The sequence below is a fragment of the Aythya fuligula genome, chromosome 4 (assembly GCF_009819795.1).
Source record: "Aythya fuligula isolate bAytFul2 chromosome 4, bAytFul2.pri, whole genome shotgun sequence".
Taxonomy (NCBI): Eukaryota; Metazoa; Chordata; class Aves; order Anseriformes; family Anatidae; genus Aythya; species Aythya fuligula.
The window spans coordinates 34048301-34070278 of record NC_045562.1 but is presented as its reverse complement, the minus strand read 5'-3'; the positions used below and the strand labels follow the sequence as shown (position 1 = coordinate 34070278).

The 21978-nt window shown below is 38.2% G+C and overlaps 1 protein-coding gene across 1 annotated transcript in view; it reads left to right on the top strand.

Moving 5' to 3' along the window:
• The window catches only part of ARHGAP10 (Rho GTPase activating protein 10), a 141667-nt gene extending 120797 nt beyond the window's left edge, over positions 1–20870 (top strand). Inside the window, exons 21-23 of the mRNA XM_032186866.1 lie at positions 9700–9831; positions 11300–11391; positions 20060–20870. Of these exons, the coding sequence (XP_032042757.1) occupies positions 9700–9831; positions 11300–11391; positions 20060–20148 (313 nt within the window). The 3' untranslated portion in view covers positions 20149–20870. The remainder of the gene's footprint in view (positions 1–9699; positions 9832–11299; positions 11392–20059) is intronic.
• Positions 20871–21978: the final 1108 nt, after the last annotated feature.

The window sequence follows — 21978 nt, the reverse complement described above, 5'->3', positions numbered from 1 at the left end:
AAAACATATTCCCCTTTTCAGTTTGGTGGCAAGTAAGTGGCTTTTATATTGCATGTAGTTGTGTTTGTTTTCTGCTACAAAAAGGTATGTGCCTACATGTAGTGGTGCAGATTAGAGGATACTTGAACACGGCTGAGTTTGTAGGATTTTTTTTTCCTTACTGAAACTTAGTGTGTTTTACTGTAACCTGTTATAAAATTTTAAATGTTTTTTATTTAGGCAATGAATATGTCAGTTAGTCTTTATGGGATGTATTACTCTATGTCAAGACGGAGTAAGGTTACATTTAATGTAAGGCCATTAAGATTTAGGGCCAAATTTTGGTTTTGGATAAATGTATTTTAATGAGCATATGCCCAGGTACTTTTGTCTAAGAATGTTATCATTGTTGATCCCTTGTTGTTAACAAATTAACTGCCTGCTTTTCAAATGTAGTGCACTATTTCTCTTTCAGTGCACTGTACATGCTCAGTTACTGAGTTACTTGAGTTCAGCAAAAATAGACATTACCGTGTTAGTGCTATCTCTGTAATATATACTCAGGTCTGATACAGGGAGCTGAACACACATTTTTTAATCAGAAGTTGAGCTTGAATTAAATTCTCTGTTTTGCCATTCATACAAACTTCAACAAATCAAGACAAAGTTTTCCAGCCTTCAGTGCCAAGAAGATGGAAGAAGCAAGTCTGGAGAAAAGATTTGTTACAGATATTTTCCATAATGGCATTTTGAGTAGCCTGTTCTGTTGATTAAACAAGTATGTAAAATATATGTGTAGATGTATGGAACACATCAGAATATGTAGAGAGACATATAATAGGTTTATATTTCCATATGTACACATAATTAACTGATAATTAGAGTATTTATTAGCTATAACAATATTTTATCGTATGTATTGAAAGAATTTCAGATTTATAGATATTTACATATATGTTGCTTCTTCAGAGGATTGAAATTACTTTTTCCCTGTCTTGTAGTCCAGTGGTAGTGGGTAGGATTAAAAATAAATTGTATTTGATGAAAAGAGATGCTGTGCGAGAAACAAGTGCTGTGGAAGACATAGAACTAGAATGTCTGTGAAAGCAGGCAGAGCTAATGAGGGAACATAACGCTTAGCAAAACATTGATAATGGCACTACATAGAATAAACGAAGGAAGTATTGGCTTTATCCAGAGTATTCAGGAACTTAAGGTCTGTGGAGGAACATTGCATTTGTTTGTTTTCATGGAGAATTATACTGTAGAGCTGTTTTGGAAACTTTGATGACTTGAAGTTTTGTGCTCAGTTGGAAGCAGTCCTGTTTGGAAGGAAAAAGAAGTGTCTTGTTACGTGCATCTAAATGATTTGTCAAAAATGCTTACCTGTTTGAGAAGTCTGCATAAGAGCTACCTCCACAACAAGCCTGGACAGTGACAGAGAGTAGTCAGTGAAAGGTAGATTCTTTCTTTACTTTCTCACACTGATTTGGGCTTCTCTTCTCCTTCTAGTTCTGATGACTCAGAGGGCCTTGCCTTCACAAAACAAAACAAAACAAAACCCAGAACAACTCCATTGTGTTAATGGAAGAGGCAGGTGTCAGCGGCACAAATGGTGATCTTTGGCAGTTGCTGTGTATAATGATGTCCTGTGGACAGGCAAAGGTGGTGGTTGTCTTGGCATGGTGTAGCTGTGGTAGCTCTCATGGCTCCAGGAAATGAGGCATTGGCTGTTGAACTCCGTGTTGGTCTTAGACTGTTGTCATAAATTGGACTATCCCTGAATTATGTGAACAATCCTTTCTGTTTGTGCAGGGTTTCAGAATGTTTAACATTTTGTGCCAAGTTGGAACAAAAGAAATTCTTAACGTCTCAGTGTCCTCTCTAAAATGGTATTGCAGGTTTTCACTGAGCTACAGTAAATACCATTACTGAGCCTAGGGATGATGAAAATACAAGAGGATCTGGTTTCTCAAGTTACTGCTGATGGGTGTTACTTGTAAGAGATCAATCACTATGGAGTTATGTATCCAACAAGGTGATGGTGACTTCTTTGCAGTAGAAGAGTTGCTTGCACTTTTTCCTGGGGGAAGGATGTTGCATTGTGGGTCCAGATAGGTCAGATATTCCAAGGTAGGTTTATATCAGTAGTTTGCTCTCAGCAATAACGGGATGGATAGCAAGAATGCTTTCTGTGGTATTTGTTTTCAAGAAAGAAGGAGCTCTTTTTTTTTCCTTTTTTTTTTTTTTTTCTTTTTTTTTTACCCTGAATGATAGCTGTTGTCACAATGATGTTCTCTGGCAGAGTTTTTTTTTTGTAATGCACGCCCTTTCCTTGTCCTACCTTTAAAAGCAAAAGGAGCTACAGCTTCTAGCATGGTTAAATGGTTAAGGGAGCACCAACTAAAAGAGAATATAAATACACGCTCACCTCCTGGCTTTTACTAGAGGGGACTGCTTGGCCAGAGTGGTGAAAGAAACTGAGAGAGCAAGGGCTATACCACAGATCTGCAATGTCTCACAAAGCCCAGACTGCTCAATTGTCAAGTCGGTGTTTAAAGATATACTATGCTTGCAGTGTGACTGAACCATGATGTTTCACATGCGCCATGTTGAAGTCCTGCTCAGCTGTTGGTTTTCATGTCTGTGTGTTTTTGCCTGATGCTAGATTTTCTTTGAAAGCCCTGTGTCGATCAGCCACATGCCCTGTGATGTTATGTACTGCTGAAGGGGCGTACAGTGATGGTTGGTTCCTACTGTCTACAGCAAGAATGGTTTTTATTGGAGACCCAATTTTGCGCTTCTATCATCTTGCACACTAAACTTTTGTCTATCTTTTTCCTGAAGATAGTTTTGCCTTCACGCTTCCTAGAGCCAAATATTAAAAATAAATGTTTTATTTTCACATATAGTCTGTGGTAGGACATAGTGTTTCTCCCCCCTCCGGTCAATAGTAAAGTTACAGGGTAGTTCATGTAGCCGCAGGATTCAAACTCCAGTTGGCTCAGGAGGGACAAATTACTTTTTCTGTTTGATGGAGCAGCATCTCAGAAATGTGTATTGTTTGAAAATCACTTTCATCCAAGGATGCTTAGCACAAGCTATGTTTAAAGACTCAGACAAAAATTGGTAGTTATGATAGTGAGTTATGAAGTATTTGACCCTTGTGGTGCTCTCCACTGGTATGGGCATTTTTTCCTTTAAGGCACAGCAGCAATGGCAGTCTCAGTCTGATATTAACCGAAGCAATTACATTCCTTCTGTCTCCCTCTCTGCTTTCTTTAAGTGGCCACATGCACTTGCCCTTGAGCTACAGAATTAACATTGTTCAGCCGTCTATCTTCAAGTTCCACTGGAACCACTGTCAAAGTCCACTTTACTCTGACAGAGCTCCAGCTGTTACTGCTTTTGCAAGGAGAGCATGTTTCAGGCTTTTTTTGGCAGACTGTTTTGGGACTGGTATAGTTTCACTAGCAGTACATTCTCAAAATGCTCATTTTTTCCCCTCAAAGCCACAGTTGGCCCTGGGGGGGGGGGGGGGGGGGAAACACACAGAAAAAAAAACAACAAAACACAACAGAGTTTCCAGTTCCTTGTACATTCCTTCTGATTCGGATTGCCATTATAGCCAGGTGTTCCGAAGGTAAACCGTGTCTTCTAAACGAAATATGTCTATTCCCGTAGGTATTCTTTAGAAGCTTTCTTTGATCTGTTCCTTCTGTTGTTTGAGAAAATAGACAGTATTCCCTGCTTAAGAAATTGGCCAATACGTATAAAAAACAAACAACGTAAAGAAGAATGTACAAATACAGTGATATTTGTCATGTTGTGCCTTGGGTTTAACAAGTAGGTCAAGTATTGTAACATTTTAATCCTTTCATACAGAATGGATGTATTTTGTGAGTTGCGCATAATATTATTCTGACTGGATTCAAACAAAAAAACTCTAACAAAGCAAACCTCCAAACATCTTTTATCCATTAACCATCAGTTTCACCCAGTCTGATGTCTACCCTACAGCTGCAAATTATCTTAGGGAGCACAGACCTCAAAATCCACTCTTTGCTCCTTCTTTCAGAATTGCTTCAGTCCCTGGCTGATCAGAGGATGCGTTATTGCTAATTCCTCTTGGTGAATTTGCAACTGTAAGGAATGGAACGCGTCCTGCCACTCAAACCTCCTCACAGAGAGCATGTCTGGGGAGTGGATGGCTTGTTAAAGCAGATACATTTCTGGGCTCAGACTTAGAGTTCTCAAACTGAATCCCACCTTACAAACTGTTGTAGGTACAGTTGTAGATACAGTCCAAATACTGAAGGTACTCAAAACCCAGAGGAGAAATAGAAGCACCAATAGAAGTAACTTTTGTGAAGGTACCAGTGGCAGAGGAAATAATCCAGTGTTTTTTTTTTTTTTTTCATTAGTGGGTCTCCTGACACTATATTCTGTTACAAAGCTCAGTGGTGTATGTGTGCTACATACACTATGGGCATCATTTCTGGGTTTTTAATATCCCCAGAGGCTTTCAGAATGGTGATGAGAGCTGTGCAGCATCCTGTGTAGTTCCAGGGCCTTTGAGACCACGGAAAAAAGCTGGTAGTTCTTCATGAAATCTCAGGCCATTCAAGTTCCCAGTGAACAAACAAATGTTCAAAGAGCCATAAGATGGCAAGGGAGGACAGGACAGCAATAGTGGTGTTCTGAACGTAACAGAAGTCTTCGAGATGGTTACTCATTTTCTTCGACTGCTGGATGAATTCCCATCAGCCTTATTATATCTACACCTGTAGACTGCATCATCTCTTGTCTCCTTGAAATTGAAACAGCTTATTTTTGTATTTTCTGGGAGTGCTGTGAATTTGCAATTTTATAAAAATGATAAGTGACTTCACCTTCAATGTGCTGAAAACTTTTTATATCTGATGTAGTCTTTTTTTAGTAAGGGGATGTGCTGTAACAGCTGCAGAAGGCACAGTCCAGGTATGTGGCAGTGCTCTTCACTCATTGTGCTTATTTTGCAGTTTGGTTTTGTTCAGCCGCCACCTCTTCAGTGACTCAGCAGACTGAGAGCAGGTTTAAGTGAAGCAGGCACTTCTTTTTGTATCCTTTTGTCATGCAAGCAGAGCAATAGCCCTGATTTTGTAGCTCCATTGAAATAGGCATAATGTAACTTAGTCATGTGGGTCACACAAAATAGGTTTTGCCATCTCCTTGTCTTCCTGTGGGCTGGATGTGGACAGTTAGGCTTGACAGCAGCACCTGGGTGAGCGCCAGGTAAGCAGTACGTGTGCTCACAGCAGGGAGGGATGTGGACACAACCACTAGGAGCTGAAGTATCCTTTTTTTGCCTCCTTTTTTTTTTTCTTTTTCCATTTTATTTATTTATTTATCTTTATTCCAGGAAACACAGCCCCCAGTTTGTTTGTTTTTTTTAATTATTATCCTAAAAGGGACAGTATGCTGTAAGCTTACATATGCACATGCTTCATTTTTTGCTTTGTCTGAATTATCATTTAAAAATGCTGCAGTTTAGGACAGCTGCTGTAGAGACGTAACCTTCAGATTTACCAGACTGGCGTGAAAGATCATTTCGCTAATATGTTGGCTGCTTTACTGAGACTTCACAAGCCAAGTTTAACAAAGCCTCTATTTCAGTGTTGGCTGATGTGCTCTGTATAAACGTGGGATCAGGAGTGTCGAGCGCATGTTACATATTTTACATTTGGGGGTGGAGTTTCTTTTTGGAGTGGTCATGGATCAGGAAATTCTGTCCTTTTGCTTTGTCTCCAGCTTTGCTGCCACTGTTGCAATTTCTAGAATTTTGTCCATGCATTCTTCTACTTCCCATTCTCACCAAGGCATATGAGTTTTAACATGCAGGAATACTGTTGTCTGGTGATGGAGAGTGTTGGATTGCATATCGAATCAGAAATAGCCAATACCTGTCGTTTTATAATCAAGTCTTTTAAGAACGCTTTCATTGAGTTTATGTCAGCCAGACACTGAGATATGACAGCCATGGGGCTGCCAAACCCTTCTGTGAAACAAACATTTTTTCTTGAAGAGTTGCAGTGTAGATTCTTTTCACAGAGTCTCTTCCTTGCTCTCAAGATAAGAGGCTGCTCTTTAGCTGTGTTACCTTAGGAACCAGCCAGCTAGACATCCAATAAAATCTTGTTTTCAGGAGTTTGTTTCTGAATATCAGTACAAAATCTCTAGCTTATTTTCAGTAGGGCCATTTCCCCCTCCTCTCTTCTCCCAACATTCACCGTGCCAAACAATAGCATTTTTTCTCAGAGAGAGATGGTTATGTCAGGGTTTTTTTTTTTATTTCCCCACAGGAAATGCATTGCCTTCATTTTAGCCCTTAGGATAATGGATTTCTTCAACATACCTTCTCAAAGTTGAGATGCTATATGATAAGATACACAGTACTTTCTAATTTATCATCATCTTGATAAACAAGGCTTGCAAACCTTCACAGCAAGGTAACTTTGCTATTACAAGAATCTTTTGAAGGAGACAAAAAGAAGTTCTACTCGGTGTTGCTTACACACCACAATGTTGGAACCGATTTTTCCTATTGAGTAAAACCTTCTGTTTTAATAATAAAATTAAGTGGTTCCTGAGATAGCCAAGTACAGTAAATAAAAAAAAAAGAGTTGAAATTCTAGAATGTGCTTTACTATTTAAAGCCATTAGAGGTTTTTTTTCTTCTTTTTCTCAACATGGTAAAACTATTTCTGATGAAAAATGTTTTTTTCCCCTGCTGGATCGTAGACCATGATCAAGAGATCTGTAACCATGATCTAAAAGTGACAGGTGAATTGAGGAGCCATACTGCAGTGCTTTTGCTACAGCTGAAATGTATTAAGTGAATTAATCAAAAAGTGGGGGAGGGAGCAGTCCAGGGCTTCACGTACCTGCGCTTCTGGAGGGTTTTTCCTCTGTTGAAGTTGCTCAGATTTAGTAGAAAATCTGCCTGTTTTTCCACATTTTTAAATGATGCTGCCTGACAAAGGACAGTGTAGTCTTGCTAGCTGATAGGTTACTGTACTTCTTGAGTCTGCGTAACCTGAAAAAATAAATGTGCCATGACATGGATCTGAACACTTGATTTCATCCTCTTTTCCTTTCTTTGCACACATTCTCTGATCCTTCCTTCTTCCCTTCCTGTTTCAAAGAGAAACCAGCTGTGATATTCTAAGTATTCTTACGAATGACTGCTGCTTTCCTGGATCAGAGGGTATCTTTGGTAGGGGGTTCTGAATGTTATTTGGAAATCATTAATCTGGTGTCTAAAACATGGCCAGTATGTCTTGTCCTAGAGCTGATCATGTAAGTTGCACAGACAAATATGATGTGCATTTCAAAGAAATAGCTAATAAATAGAAGGTTTTCATATTCATTTGTTGAAAGGCAAACAATGCCAAATCTGAGGTATGAGTTATAGAAGAATATTCTTCACTTGTGATCAGTTTGAATTGGTGACTCTTTAATAATCTTTGGCATTACGTTTGGAATATTTTTTTTTCTATTTTCTGTAATTTTACAAGTTTCAGAAACAAGCTTTACCCAGTCTCAATTTTGGAGTGGATTGAAGAGACAAGGCAAAAAGCACAAGGGAAATGATCTTTCTTTAAATATCAGGATTGCTTTAACTCCAATCATTTAGTCTGTGCAAGTAGGAAATGTTTTTTGCTATTCATTTTTTGAAAACCCTTTTTGTCTTAGGTTCACCTATTCTAATGAGCTAAAATTAATTTTAGACATATACATTTTATGCGTAATGATGGACAAATAGTCTACGTTCTAGCAAATTTTATAAACCTTGAAGTATCATTAAATTGTGTTTTTATTCACAGTATTTGGAACAAATAATACAAATGCTGGTGTTTGCTTTTTGTTTGTTATCTTCAAAAAAGGCTTACAGTTGAAGGTTTTTGTTCTACCTAGGGAATATTTTTCAATGATTACATAAAAATGGAAAGAAAACAACATGTTAAAGTAAGAGTAAAACCCCAAATTAGGTAGATGCTGGTTTTCAAAAGAACGTAATTATTAAAAGATGTAAATAAATGTGTAGTGCAAGATTTAAGAATGGCTAAGCAGAATAGACATCCTCTTCCCAAACATAAGCAAGAAATATGTTTCTAGTAAGTACAGTCCAGCTTTTCATTCAGTTTACTACCTATGATTCCTTCCTTTATTTGGTAAATCTGATAGTTTTAAAAGCAGAACATGTTTTGATAAACCCTTCTCACTGTGATGCCAGGACATTTAAGTTTCATTTTTATTAGTGGAATTAACTGCAGAATGCTGTTTTCATATACTTTGAATTCCAGTTTTCATCCAAATGCAGTCTGACACAGATCCAAACTAAAAATTATTGTCTTGTTAAATAAAGAATGTGCCATTCATCATTTTATGATGCAGTAAATTTAAAAATTAATAATCAAAGTAAATGTCTGCTTAACCTTGTAATTGCTAGAATGAAAATGAGCTGTATTGGCTAGCAGAATTAGTCTGTAAAAGTTGTGCTTGTTTGTAAAACACTATACAAGCCAAAAAAAATGATCGTTTCTTCTAGAAATTAAATATCCCAATGAGTAAGAAGATGAAAATCTGCTACATAAGTTGAATTTCCTGCATTCTTTTATTCTTATATTTGTAAGTGGAGTGACTGCTGATCTTTTTTTTTTTTTTTTGGCTTCTGGTCAATTCACCTTGATTAGGTGTGCATTTACACCCCCATCAAATCCTTCTTGACTGTTTTCCCAGATTTTGGTGGTACTTGGCAGATTTATATCTAAAAGGTTAATCTTGGAATAAGTCTAGCTGATAAATGCTGTATCATGAAGTCCATACTTCTGAGTGATGATTTCTGCGTGGAAGATGTGTGTGAACCATTTTAATTCTGTTTCTGCTTGGAAACTGCTTGGAGTCCAGCTCCAAAGATATGTTGGTATGAAGTCTTTAGATAATTTGTTTTTTTTTTGCCCATACAGAGGAAGAAAGCCTTCCAGTGTTGGAACATTTTAGTTTCTTAAGTTGTAGGACTAGGAGCATCGTTTATATTGGAAAGTACCTTGTATATTTTTTTTCAGTGATAAAAAAAAAGTTTAGCTGCTTTAGCTGCTATTTATTCTTCTCTTTTAGCAACTATAAATTCAGCCATTAATTTAACACGTTTTTGAACAGCGTGCTCACGAGGACAGTCACTGAGGCAGTACCTGTGCAGTTATGTGAACAAGATCTCATTCCAGAGCCAGCATCGTGATCCCAGTGTTGTAACAGCTGCAGCCTCTTTTGAAATCTTCCAGTTGCACATGGCTTAGTACAGCGCTGAGAAGATTTTTAAATAGATTCATCAAAACTTGTAAAGACAAAGTGGCAGCTCAAATAATAGCCTGCTATATGCAGTTTCATTGTATCTGTCTTTATTAGATAAGGAATGTGGAATTTTGCCTTGTTATTGGTTATGTCATACATCTCAGGTAATTTGTCCTTGCTTAGGATGTAGGGCATATAGGAAAAACGCTTTCAAGGAGGAAATGCAGAAACTCGATGACCATGTCTGGAAAATCACCTCAGCCTTGTTACTGGTTTTGAGTTTGAGGATCTAACTAGTTAGTCTAGTTATAAAGATTCAAACATTTTTAGTATGAAAAGGAATTTTATTCACCTCATTAATTCTGCCTTGAAATAATTTCCCCTTAGTTCTGGTCAAAGCCGCCCATCGATGGTCTCGTGGATGAACACTCCAAGCACTAACCCAGCTGCCACAAACACTACACCATCTGCTTTCTCCTTCCCTAATCCTGCCACTGGGAGTGACAGAGCAGTGGAAAGGTACGACGCACTCTTCAATGTTTGCTGGTTATTTAATTGCTTCCTTTTTTCTGTATTCTTTTTTTTTTTTTACAAATGGCTAATTTATGTCTTCCGCAGTAAGTGGTTATCTCAAATCAGGAAATGCAGCCTTTGCAATGTCTACAGAATAAAATAATGGACTACTTTGTATTATTTTTCCTTTAAGCACCTTCTTGTAGACGGCACCTAGATTGAGCCAGTGACTTGTTGGTCAATGCAAACAGACTTTGATGGAGGTGATTGATTAGGTCCCTCTCTACGGCAATGATTCTTCAGCTTACTATATTGCTTATAGTGTCTTTTAAAATACAGATCTGTTTTTTCCCTAACCACCCATGTCAAATTTAAGTTTCTCATCCTAGACTTCTTGACTTTGAAATACTTTCTCATATCTTTATCTTTATCTGTGGTTCATTCTTTTCGTTCACTCTTTTGGCCTGCTTTTATTCTGTCCTGTTTTTCCTTCCTTCCCTGTTGTCCACCTTTTGAAGTGTTTTCACTTCTTCCTTCGAAGGTCTTAGCTTTATTCCTACAAGTTCAATAAATTTTCTTTTCAAAATAAAGTAGCTGTGTATATTTATGAATTCTTTCCAACACTTTGTAACAAAATTCAATTTTTCCTCACTGTTGACATTCTGTACCAGAACTGCATTGTCTATTTGACTGTAAGTTTCTTGGGGCAGGGAAAATCTTTCCCAGTGTTTTATTTTGTTGTTGCCAGGGCTCAACAAAAGATGAGTTATTGGTGTGGGTGCTTTGTCTAAACAAAGCATAGGGCAGCAACAAACTGTCAGTTTTGCAAAGGCGTGATTAAATAAGATATGCCAAAAATACTTACGTATTCAAAGTTCTCTGCTATGGTACTTGGAGGAATGAGTATTTTGGAGAAATTCATATTAATGGTTAATTATTGAGCATCCTAGTAACACCTCTAAAAGACTATCTGAAGTTTTATAAACCTTATTATGATGAGGACAAAATAGCATGCTCAGTGGTCTAACAATGTATTGTAAAAAAGTAAAAATAAAATAAGTTCAGTAAAGATTTCTGTACAGTATTAGTGAAAAGCTGAATTGCAAAGACCATGAAGAAACATTTTGGAAGGTATAATGATTAGTCTATAAATTAAGTATAGTGTGCTTTGCCTACTATTGATTTCACTGCTGATTAGCACTTGGCAATATTTTAGCTGTAGTCGAAAGTCACGTTTAGCTATCATAAAAATAAGTGCATAAAACTGGAAGTATGATATTCAGAAATGCCAGCAGTAAGCTGTGAAGCTTCAGCTTTGGCATTTGTGTGTATGAATTAGAAGCCTGCGATGATGCATGTGAGACTGAGTTTAAAGTTTTAGTCATCTAATGAGAATGGAGAGAGAATGGTTGAGAAAGGGGGGTGTTGTCATTAATAGCCCAAAGTAACTGTATTTCTTAATTTCATTTTTCAGTGTTGCCCACCGAAAAGCAAGAGCAGTTTATCCATGCGAAGCAGAACATAGCTCTGAATTATCATTTCAGATAGGAGCGATTTTTGAAGATGGTAAGTACTTATTGAGTGAATATAAAGCAATGAAAAACAAACTGACAAAACTGTTTAAATTGCTTTGGATAAAAATACAGGCATAACTGCTGTTCTGCCCATGTTGATGATGGCAAACAGTGACGCAGAAGATTTCTGGTACATGTAAATGTAAATTAAAGCAGTATGAGGTAATGCATTTGCTTCAGGTGAGCAGACTCTTTCAGTTGGTTTAATATATCAGCAGTGTTTAAATGTGTGTTGCAGTAGGAAAAAAAAAAGTTGCTCAGCAATGCAGAAATGGACATCTTGGCCTATGGAACTGTGTTTTTCAATGTGGACTATCTTTGTAAGATACCAAGGCTTTCATTTAAAGAAAAAAAAAAATCCACTTAAGGATTTTCAAGCACGTAAATCAGGTGATCATTGCAGAGAAAAGGGCATGTTTAGTCTTCTAATGTATGTTTGTACTTGTAGAAGGAATGAATTTGCAGAATGAAGGTCTATGTTTAAAAATTTTTGTGGAGGCAAATGTAGTATTGCATATGAACATCCAGAAAAGTGATTCCTGAGCTCAAGACTATGTTGAAATTCCTCAGTTAGCTTCCATAGCTCTACTCTCCAGCATCTGCACAGGGGCTTTGAACTGACAAGGAATGGTTTTAGTTTTAAAACCTTATGCCAGTGACTGCTGTAATACAAATTCTGAAGATACAGAAGAAGATACTGGAGCTTAGTTTCTTCATACCATTGCATAAGAAAGAGATAGCATGGAATGGATCAACAGGGCCTGGACAAATTCAGCAATTCTTGTTACTGGAATGCAATTTAATAATGATTCTAAGCAGAAATTAATTCATAGCAGGAGCAGTGTAAGACTGTTGTTTGTTACAAGGCCTCGATAAGTTGCATTTGTACTGAAAAACAAAAGACTTTTAAGTTCAGCCAAATCCTCATCCAAGTTTTGTGCAGACTGAGGGTTTCAAAGTCATTTGTGAATTGCGTTCTTAAGATCCTCGTGAGTACTGAGACTAGTATTTTAGCCTTTCAGCCTGTCTAGAGGCAGAAGGGGGTGTAGTAAGGGGCATACTTGCCTCTAAAGAATCTGGAAATTCTGCAGCGATGCCAGTTTTCTTCTCATCCATTGCCAGCTTGCTACTAGGTCCGAAATCTGATATGTTCTTTCCAGAGGTAAAGTGGTATTTAATTCTGCATGACCAAACACACTTTGGGTATACACTGCCCAGTTGTTCAGATACCACATGTGAGAATCTTTGTTTGGATATCCAGTAAGGAGGAGTAGCCCAAATTCCCAGTTTATATCCAGCAAGAAAAAAAGTATAAGTCAGAAACAGCTGGAAAAGATCAACCTGCAGGCATTAAAAGGCTAACTAAATGCATCCTGTTAACTCTGTTAGTACTGGATCAGAAGTGTCTATGTGAAATTTCTCTTCCTACCCTACAACCCCAACAGAATGTTTCTGTTTTTTCTAACAAGCAGAAACAAATGAGCAAAGCTCAGCAGAACCTTCTTTTTTCAGTATTTATAACAACAACAAAATGGCACAAACATAGACATCTCCTTCCCCTTCTTTGTGAACCGTAATTTAAAGCAGACAGATCATAAGGACATTCCTGTCCTCTGTCTTCTCCCAAATAAATAAAAAGTAAGCCTAGTCCAGAGTTCACTTTTTTTTTTTCAGTATAAAGTGGTCTGAGGTTCCACGAAGTTCCTCCCTACCCACTTTAGAAAATCGTACTTGGTGTTTCCTATTAGATAACTGCCTTGCAGGCAGATCACGTCTGAATCAAGTTAGGTGGGAAATCTTTTTAAAATGAATTAGCTAAATGATTGCTCTTTTTAAAGTCTCTTACAGCAGTTATTTTAATTTAAGTTTTTTAAAACATGACTGATAGGGATCTTCAGCAGACGTAAAATTTGTGTACAGGAAAAAAATTTGGTGCATAGAGGAAAAGATCTGGTGTGTAAAAGACAGGCATTTCTAATGGAGGACATTAAGGGTTGTACACCTGTTGTGCTGGCATTGGAGAAAAAAGTCTTGCAAGAAGCAGTTGCTTCTGTGTCATGTGTTTGTGTGACAGCAATGTTGAGATTCTTTTTTGTGTAAAGAGATCACTAGATGTTATAGCAAAGCTACCGTGTTTTTGGTACATTGCAACCTTTACAGCTTTTCAACTAGAGTCTCAGATTGTCCAAGAACAAGTACTGAATTCGTCTCTTTGGCAGCACATGGAGAGATTTTTCAACTCTATTTTTCTACACCATCTTTACAAATAAGGTTGGAAGCTCAAGTAAAATAAGGTTGGACTGCATTTTAAAATCCTAATTGTAGACTTGAATGGGGAAGATCATGGTTCCTTAAATACATTTATTTTGATTTATTCTGCTGATTCCTGCTTATTTTAGAGGTGATGTCCTTGCCCCACAGCACTTCCAGCATAGGGTGGGTTGTGGATTGGCAGACAAAAGGAGGAGAGCCTGCAAGCAATAAAGGCAGTAATTGGACATATGTAATAACTAAATATTAATTCCATAACAATTTGTAGTAGGTTATTATGGATAGGCTCTGTCACTATGAAAAGGTGTTTCCATTAAAAGTGCAGACCAGTCTCCATATTTGAAACCACTGAAGTGCCTTCACATGGGCCTTTTCTTTTTGCATTAGACACCCTTGTGTCTATGCTAGAATCAAATTCCAGTGAATCAATTCAGGTTCTTCAGTTACTCAATTTAAATTCCCATATGCCCTAATAAAGCCCCCAAATGAAGAATTAAAGTAATAATACATCAATTCTGCAGCTCTACCAATAACCTTAACTATCAAAGTGACAACGCATCAATCAAGTTGACATACAGCTAGTATCAACCATTAAAGTAACTGTTAAATTAATGTCTACTAAAAAGTGCTGCTTCCATTAGTGAAGATTTTATCCATCTCTCCTTTCTCCACCCCGCCTGTCTCACTTTTCTAATCCTGTCTCTTTCATCTCTTACTGTTTGTATGTTGAGTTTTTTCCTTTCTCTTCACTCTGCTCTGCTTTGTTTCTTGCACTTTTTCACTTCCTTTTCCAATTCTTCTGCTTTGTCTCTCTTGGTCTGTGGATGTTGATTGCAGTAGTTCTCTCTCTGTTATTATCCTGGATGAATCTTTCTGGCTGCTCTAGCCTGAGACAGGATAATGGTATTTAGTGAGGTACAGTCTTGTGCCTGTCATAGCTACTAAATGTACTATTGGTGCAAGCAGGGAAGAGTTTAACCTTTACTCCTGCCTCCATTTCCTTTATCTAAGTGGGGGAAAAATACTGGTTTTGCAGGCTGACAAGGTTAGATTTAGTAATATTTTATATTGAGCTTTACTTCACCTCATAGGAATTTGTACAGAATCCGAATATTTGCATATTGTGGTGTTTTCTTTATTGCATGCACATTGTGCTAACCCAAATCTCAGTCTTGTTATTAAAGTGCTACAAAATATAAATGCAAAGGCACCATTTGGTAAGAAAAAAAAGAAAAAAGAAAACTTTTCTATTTAATTGAATTGTGTAAGAAAATGAATAATGTAATCTGAACAATATCCACTGCTTTTTTTCCCCTCCATCTTCAATTCAATTTACCTTAGGCCGTGCCAATATCTTTATTTCCCAGTTGCTACAGTCTATATTACTGATAGCACATAACACTATAATTCAGGTGGTTAGAGGCAAAGCTTGAAGACTTTGCAACTGGAAAAGGGCACATATGGGAAGAAGCGGAGTACGATCTGAGACTGAGAGACATATGCCAGTCGTATGTATATTTATATTTGGTTCAAGCAGTTATTCCCAATGATCATGAAAAGAATAATCAGACTGCCTGGCATTGAAACTTTGCCAGCCTTGCAGCCAAGTGTTATTTCTGGTTCTTAAAAGAGACTGCTTAGAAATGGGAATTTCACTGGGGAGAAGTGTTTTAGATAGGGTAAGTGCTGTTTACACAACAAAATTCCTTGTCAGTATCGCTAGCAGTTCTACAAAAACTTGTCAAGATAGCTCTCATCAAAGCTTTTCACAATTTTTAAAATAACATTTTAGGGGAGAGAGAATGTGGGGAAAACCAGAAAAGTTTTTTGTTACAGTAATTTTCCTTAACAAAGGTGTGACACCCATTGTCACTACCAAGCGCAGTAGGAACACAAAATCAGTGTTCACGCAGCCATTATTATCCCCCTCTATCCTTCCTACTGTACTTAAGTGCCACCCTTAGTTAATCTGCCCAGTTTCGACTCCAAGGCACACTCTTCTCTTTTATTCACGCGGTGGCTTCTGGACTTTCTTTGTGGTATTGACAAATGAAGGATTTACATCAAAGAAAAGTACTACTCCCAAAATGCTATATTGCACTGAATGTGCAAATAATTATTTTGTTGAAATAAAAATGAGAATAAAGCCACTTCTTTGTACTCCTTTCATCTATGGATTTCAAAGCACTTAGGAGCATTCATGTGCATTAACTGTCTCCATTTTACACCCAGAGAAACTGAGTGTTCAGGCTGTGGACAGATGTTCTCCTTTTCAGATCCCTCCATACCACTGAGAGATAAGTCACCTCGAACTACTGCTGAAAGTTAAAACTGCAGCTTCACCAGTAAAATGTACCAGATAAGTACTGCCAAATTCCTGCTGACTGCTAGAAGTTTTGAAAAGCCACTGAAGGCAGTTTGACCTTTTACAGTCTGACTTTGCCTGATACAGAGAAGGGAAGAGTTCCTCCTGGCAACAGTGTTGTGGAAGCAGTGGTCCCCAGAAGATAAATGTTAATGGCGAGCTGAGTGTTGAAATGGGAGGTGTTTAAACAGATGTGTATTACCTCGTAGCTGGTGTGTGTGCAGGACTGTCAGAGACGCTCAGCTGACAGATGGGATGGGAGGCAGCTCACGACTAAGTCCCAAGTCTCAGGTCTTTAGTTTAATCTCCTGGTGAAAAAATGGCCAAGAGGATTGAGTTCTATAGTGGTGTACTTTGGTGTTGCAGTGGTTTTAGCAGTGAGATTTTTGTTGCCTACAAAATGAAGCTTGTGGAGTCATTACATTTTTGGTAAAGTAGTCCATCAGAAAGGGGGGCCCTCTTGTGCCAGGCATCATGCATGTTAGATTTCCTTCCTCTTTTCCTCTTCCTCCCAACACAGCTAGTTTCCACAAAGGAAACAGGTTTTTCAGTGCCTGATTCAGTCCTGCTGAAGTTAGTGGCACCTAGCATTTCCGCTGTGGAAATGAGTCTTGGTTTCCTTTGTTTTGGGGACCCAGGAAACTTCTGAGTTGCCAAAGCAGAACAGTGTCTGCTGTAGGGAAGTCCGTCAGCACTGTGTCTCTGGGAAGAGCTGCTTGCAAATGTTATCTATTCACAGTTAGATAATCTAACATGGGCAATATCGAAGCTAGTTCCTGTGGAGAATACAGAAAAGTAAGAAGGAATGCTGTGAAGGCCAAGCTAATCTTTCCGTGTTTCTTGATGAGATGAAATCAGAGAAGCCTTACTTAGAGATCACTGCAAGTTGAAAGTCTGTTGATTTTGTTTGTCCCCCTGCATTTGGGGTAATTGCTGGGTAGCACTTGCAGTCACACTAACAGTCAGACGTCCTACTGGTGTACAGTTTGCTTCCGCTAGAGCGAGACTGGGCTGCTCAAATGGCCTTGCAGCAGGTACTGAGGAAGCTGTCATCCCACCCAGGGCTCTTAAGTCTGCTGCTACTTCCACAGTTCTGAGCTTTGATGGTTGTTCTTTGATTGCTCTTGTTGTGCAGTCTTATGCCCTCGTTACACCTTGCTGTGCCATATGTAAGTCTCAGCTCTTTGCTCCCTATCTCTTACACTACAAATGTTTTCCCTTCCCTTCCTTTCCCTTTCTTTTCTTGTAGAAGCCTTTCCTCTAGCCAACATATGACTTAGTCCTATAGGATGTTTGGTCTACTAATGAATCACAGTTTTAAGGCCAAATGTGTTGTTTCTGCAGCAAGGTATTTTTAAATGAGGCAAGCCTGAGAAAGTGCTAAGAACTGTAATCGTTGTTGATAGAGAAGAAATGACAGAAAGGGGGCACTTCTCTTGAGCAGGCTATTTTTCAGAAATAGCCTCTGTCCTCCGCTTAAGAGGAGCTGTGCGCGATAGTGGAATGCCTTTTGTCTGGTAAAGGTTTCTTTTTTTCTTAAACAAGTGCTTTTGTACACTATACTTTAGAATTGATAAAGAAAAACAGGATCATTGGAATTTAAAATAGCTTCACATTTGGTTAGCTTCCTCATTAATATCTTTTGGCCACAGAAGTCAACGATGTACACGGGTATCTTAATGTGCGAGGTGATTTGAAAGGAGGCACAAGTCTTACCCAACTTGAAATTGCTGCAGCTGCTGAATATTAAGAATTACTTCTGGGTGCATTTTTTTAAAAAGGCTTTTCTCTAGAAATGGTGATATTAGGTGTAATCCGTGTGGTAGTCCTTTCTTCTGTCTTCAGAGAGTGTACGAGACACTTGTACTAAGAAAGTCGTGAGGCCCTGAGCTGTGTGTAAAGTGAAGTGTAGTGTTTAGTTTTGCAAGCACAGAGCTCAGCTCTACCATCTGTCTGGCCTTCTAGGGTGACAGTGGGATTTGTTGCTCAAGTCCAGTTACTCAGCCATTACGCTGAGTATCTGGATGTGCTACAGTATGAGGAGTTCACTATTAGATTAGCAAACTTGTTTAGAAAATACTTCTGAAATTTGCTGCTGTGTCAAGCCAAGTGATTCTGTATAGTTTGATCATTTTCTCCTCTGGGTGAATTTTAGGGTCCTGTCCAGTGTGATCTCTTCAGATGAGGGCTACCCTTGCTTTTAACAGGCTTTGGTTCATAGACACTAACATGCCAGTAATGTTTATCCTCTCGTTAATGTAAATTGGCTCAAGCATATTTTGGGTTGAGCTCCAAAGGACAAGCAGAAATTAGTTGCAGTTCTTCTGGTTGATTTTCTTTCTAATCTGCCATTTTTGGGAGTTTCTTTCCTGTAAAACAGATGTGCTCTGCAGGCAAGGGATACTTTAGGGAGAGGCTGGGCTGCCACTGGAGCTGCTGGCGTCTTTGCTCGCTAGGGTGGAATTAGAGCTTCTGGAGGGAGGTTTGTGGTGGTGTCAGCACTGCAGCTCTAAATGCGTGTGTACTCTGTAATCATGGAATAAAAATGACAAAGGGAGAGGAGGGCCTGCTAATTACTAATAGTATTGTAAGTTACTGTAAGTCACTGTGTGTGCAGAGATCCTAAAAGGTAATTTTCAATGTGCTTTTTCCTTGGGAATCTTTCTATCAAGCACATTCATTATAAATATGTGCTCAGACTTTTGTTCGGTATCATTTGATAGCAGTTTTCTCTTCTGAATGTTTAAGTCCCTTGCAGAGATAGCTGTTGTTTAGGCTGTGGTTTCTGAGCACAGCTTCTAGCTTCACAGCCTGGCAGTGATAGGACGCAGGGAAAAAATAAGGGAAAACATCTTTTAGGTGGTCAAATTTAGAAACTTTTAATGTTTTTGAAAGTGAGACTTAACGTGTTGCTCTCTTTTAACTGTTACTTCCCTGATTTCTAGAAGGCTACAAATATCTTTTGCCAAAGTGTTAATGTGTTTTAAATAAAGCACTGACATGGCTGGCAGCATATTGCAGCATTTCTCTGATCATTTCCCTAAACAATGTCTGTCTCAGAAGCACTGTGAGGATAAATTAATATGGTAGAGAACATCGTAGGTCACTAAAGGTGTGGGATCTTACAATTGTGTAGGTAAGTAGATACCTGTGCTGTGTTCTTATAAGAAATTTGATAGGGGGATTTGAGAACTTTTTAGTCTATTTTCAAAAAAAAAAAAAAAAAGAAAAAAGAAAAAAAAAAAAAAAGGAAAAAAAAAAAAAAAAAGGATAATGCTTCTTTTTTATCTTCCTGTCAAATGAGGTCAGAAATACATGGGTAACCAGACTTGGGTCTGTTGCTCACAGAAGTACTTCTGGATCATTTAGAGACTGAGCTATAACTTCTCTTATTTATGTTCATGGATATTGTTGCATTAACGTTCGTACCCGCAGTAGCAAATACTTAGGATGGCAATAAGAGGCAAGGCTTATCTTGCCTTTTCAAGCCTTTCCTTCATGTTTTGCGAATAGCAGGGATGTGTTTGCATTTCAGAGAGACAATATAACCAGAAGAATGATTTAGATTTTGTTCATTGGTCTTTTCCAATAGAAGCCCTTACTCTGTGGAGAAATGGTACCTGAAGTGAGATCTGACTCTTTCCTGTGTTTCTGGGCTTCCACCACTTCTGCCCAAGACAGATTTTTGGTCTTGCATTGCTCCCAGATTCAGAAATTGTTTCCAACTGTTTGATAGGAGTGATTTCTCCCCCACAGCTTCTAGATTTTGTTTTATAAACCTGTTCTTTCCAAGTTCCAGTAGCTAATTGTTTCCTTAATGTAATCTCCTGTACCTAAAAGCAGAAGATCCTACAAGTATTTAAGTTAACCATCCTCATCATTTTTCCTAGCCAGATTGTCAACCTGGTGATTGCAGGAGACTGGTTGTTTTTATGGATGCATTGCACGGTGTCATGGAGCTAAATGTGAGAGTACTATTCCAAGCATAAAAAGATACAGTAATTCTTTTCCTTTTCTTTTACAGTGCAATTTTCCAGAGAACCAGGATGGCTAGAAGGCACTCTAAATGGCAAGAGAGGACTTATTCCACAAAATTATGTTCAGTTTTTATAGCTTTATGCATTGAACGCCAAGAAGGTGTACATGGTATCCATGGATTTTTGTTATAGTCACTTCTCTCTACTTTTGTGACTGCTTTTAATCAACGAAGAGCCTGATTATGGGTTGAAGATCCCAATCTGTATAAAGACATTAAGTGTTGCCAAATATGAATTAGAAACAAAAGATTCTTTAAGGGTTGGAATGGGTGGGGACAGGACAGTTGGATGGAGGGATAATTTAATTTTTTAATGTTTTCGTTTTTTTTCAATTGTAAAGAACCATAGCGGTATGTTTGTTTGCAAGACAACTAGCATTTTCTAGCATTTTAAGTCAAATATTTGGTTGATCTGTAACTCAGCTATCAGTTGAAGATGATTTTTAAAACCTTAGTGTCCTGGAGATTATGCATCTATATCCAGCCTTTTTAACAGAATGTTATTTGAGATTGGAAAACACTGTTGGATAAAAAAGCTATAGTGCTGACACTTAAATTATATTTCAAAGTGGAACAGACAATATGGAACAGACATATTGGTAAGTAAAATGATAGGTATCAAGACATGACATTTTTCAGATGTCTTCAAAGAATACGTTCATTTATGTTATGTGTGTGACTTCATTTATTTTATAAAGGTAAGACACAAGAACCTTTATTACAGGCTCCTATATGTCATGGTTCCTTTGCTACTCAAAAATATCACTGTAAATGAAATAAAATGTCATTTGCTATTTGACCTCAGTCATTCCTTAGTTGGAGAATATTTTGCTCTGTTTCAGTAAGTTATGACATGAAATAATTATTGGCAGCTCTTTGCAGTCAGTCACAAACAGGCTCTAAAATGGATGGGGATCTTTCGTCATTCAAAATAGGCAACTGCAAGCATAAGCCAAAAGGAAAAGAGAATCTCTGGCTGTGATCCTTGTGCATCCTGGAGGCATCGTGCATTTTATCTGCTGTCTATCTGTCTGGCTCCTCCTTGAGCTTCCCTTTCTTCCTCCCCCGTAATTGTAGATTGTAAGGTCTTAATGAGACTTCACAGTATCAGAGTCCTCAAGAAGCTGCCTCGGTATTTGTAGAACTATCTGAGTAGTAAAAGAGTTATCTGTGATCACAGAAAAAGCTTCCAGAAATCTTGTGGTGTATAAATCTGTGCCCTGTGATAAAAAAGCTACGTGCAGTTTGTCATTAATCTTTGTATTTTACTCTCCTTCAAGTAAGACCCTCTGGGAGGCAGAGGAGTGGATGCAGGGAAATCTGACAGGGTGGCAAGTTAGTACAGGCTCAGATATTTGTTAGATTGGACTCCATGGATTTTGAGTCATTTACAGCAGATACTCACTTCACTTGCAAGTTTTTCTAACTAATGTGATTAGTAAATCAGTTAATGGCTAATGCTGCCTTAAGGTTGGGGTGTTTTTTTCCCCCTAAGATTTAACTTCATACCAATATTTTGTTCCTTTGCCCAGACTGTATAGACCGTTGGAGTATGCACAAATCATTTCCAGATGGAGCAATGGTGGGCCAAGGCAGTACTGCTCTCCAGCACTAAACCTCATAGCTTGGAGGAGTTTCATTTTGTGAATTCTCCTTGTATGCAAGCAGTGACTCTCTGCCACAGGCAATTCTTGTCTTGGCACAGTGGCTGAGTGACCCAAGCACGGAAGATGACTTCTGTAAAGGAGATCCAGTTCTATAATTTGCTTCTTGACACAGTATTAAGGAAATAGTTACAGCAGTACATGCAGCAAGAGACTGCAGGTTTCCTTGCTCAGATTTGTTCACATGGCAAAGTGCTGTTTTGGCTGGTTATCATGTCGCCTGGGACTTGCATGAACTCATTT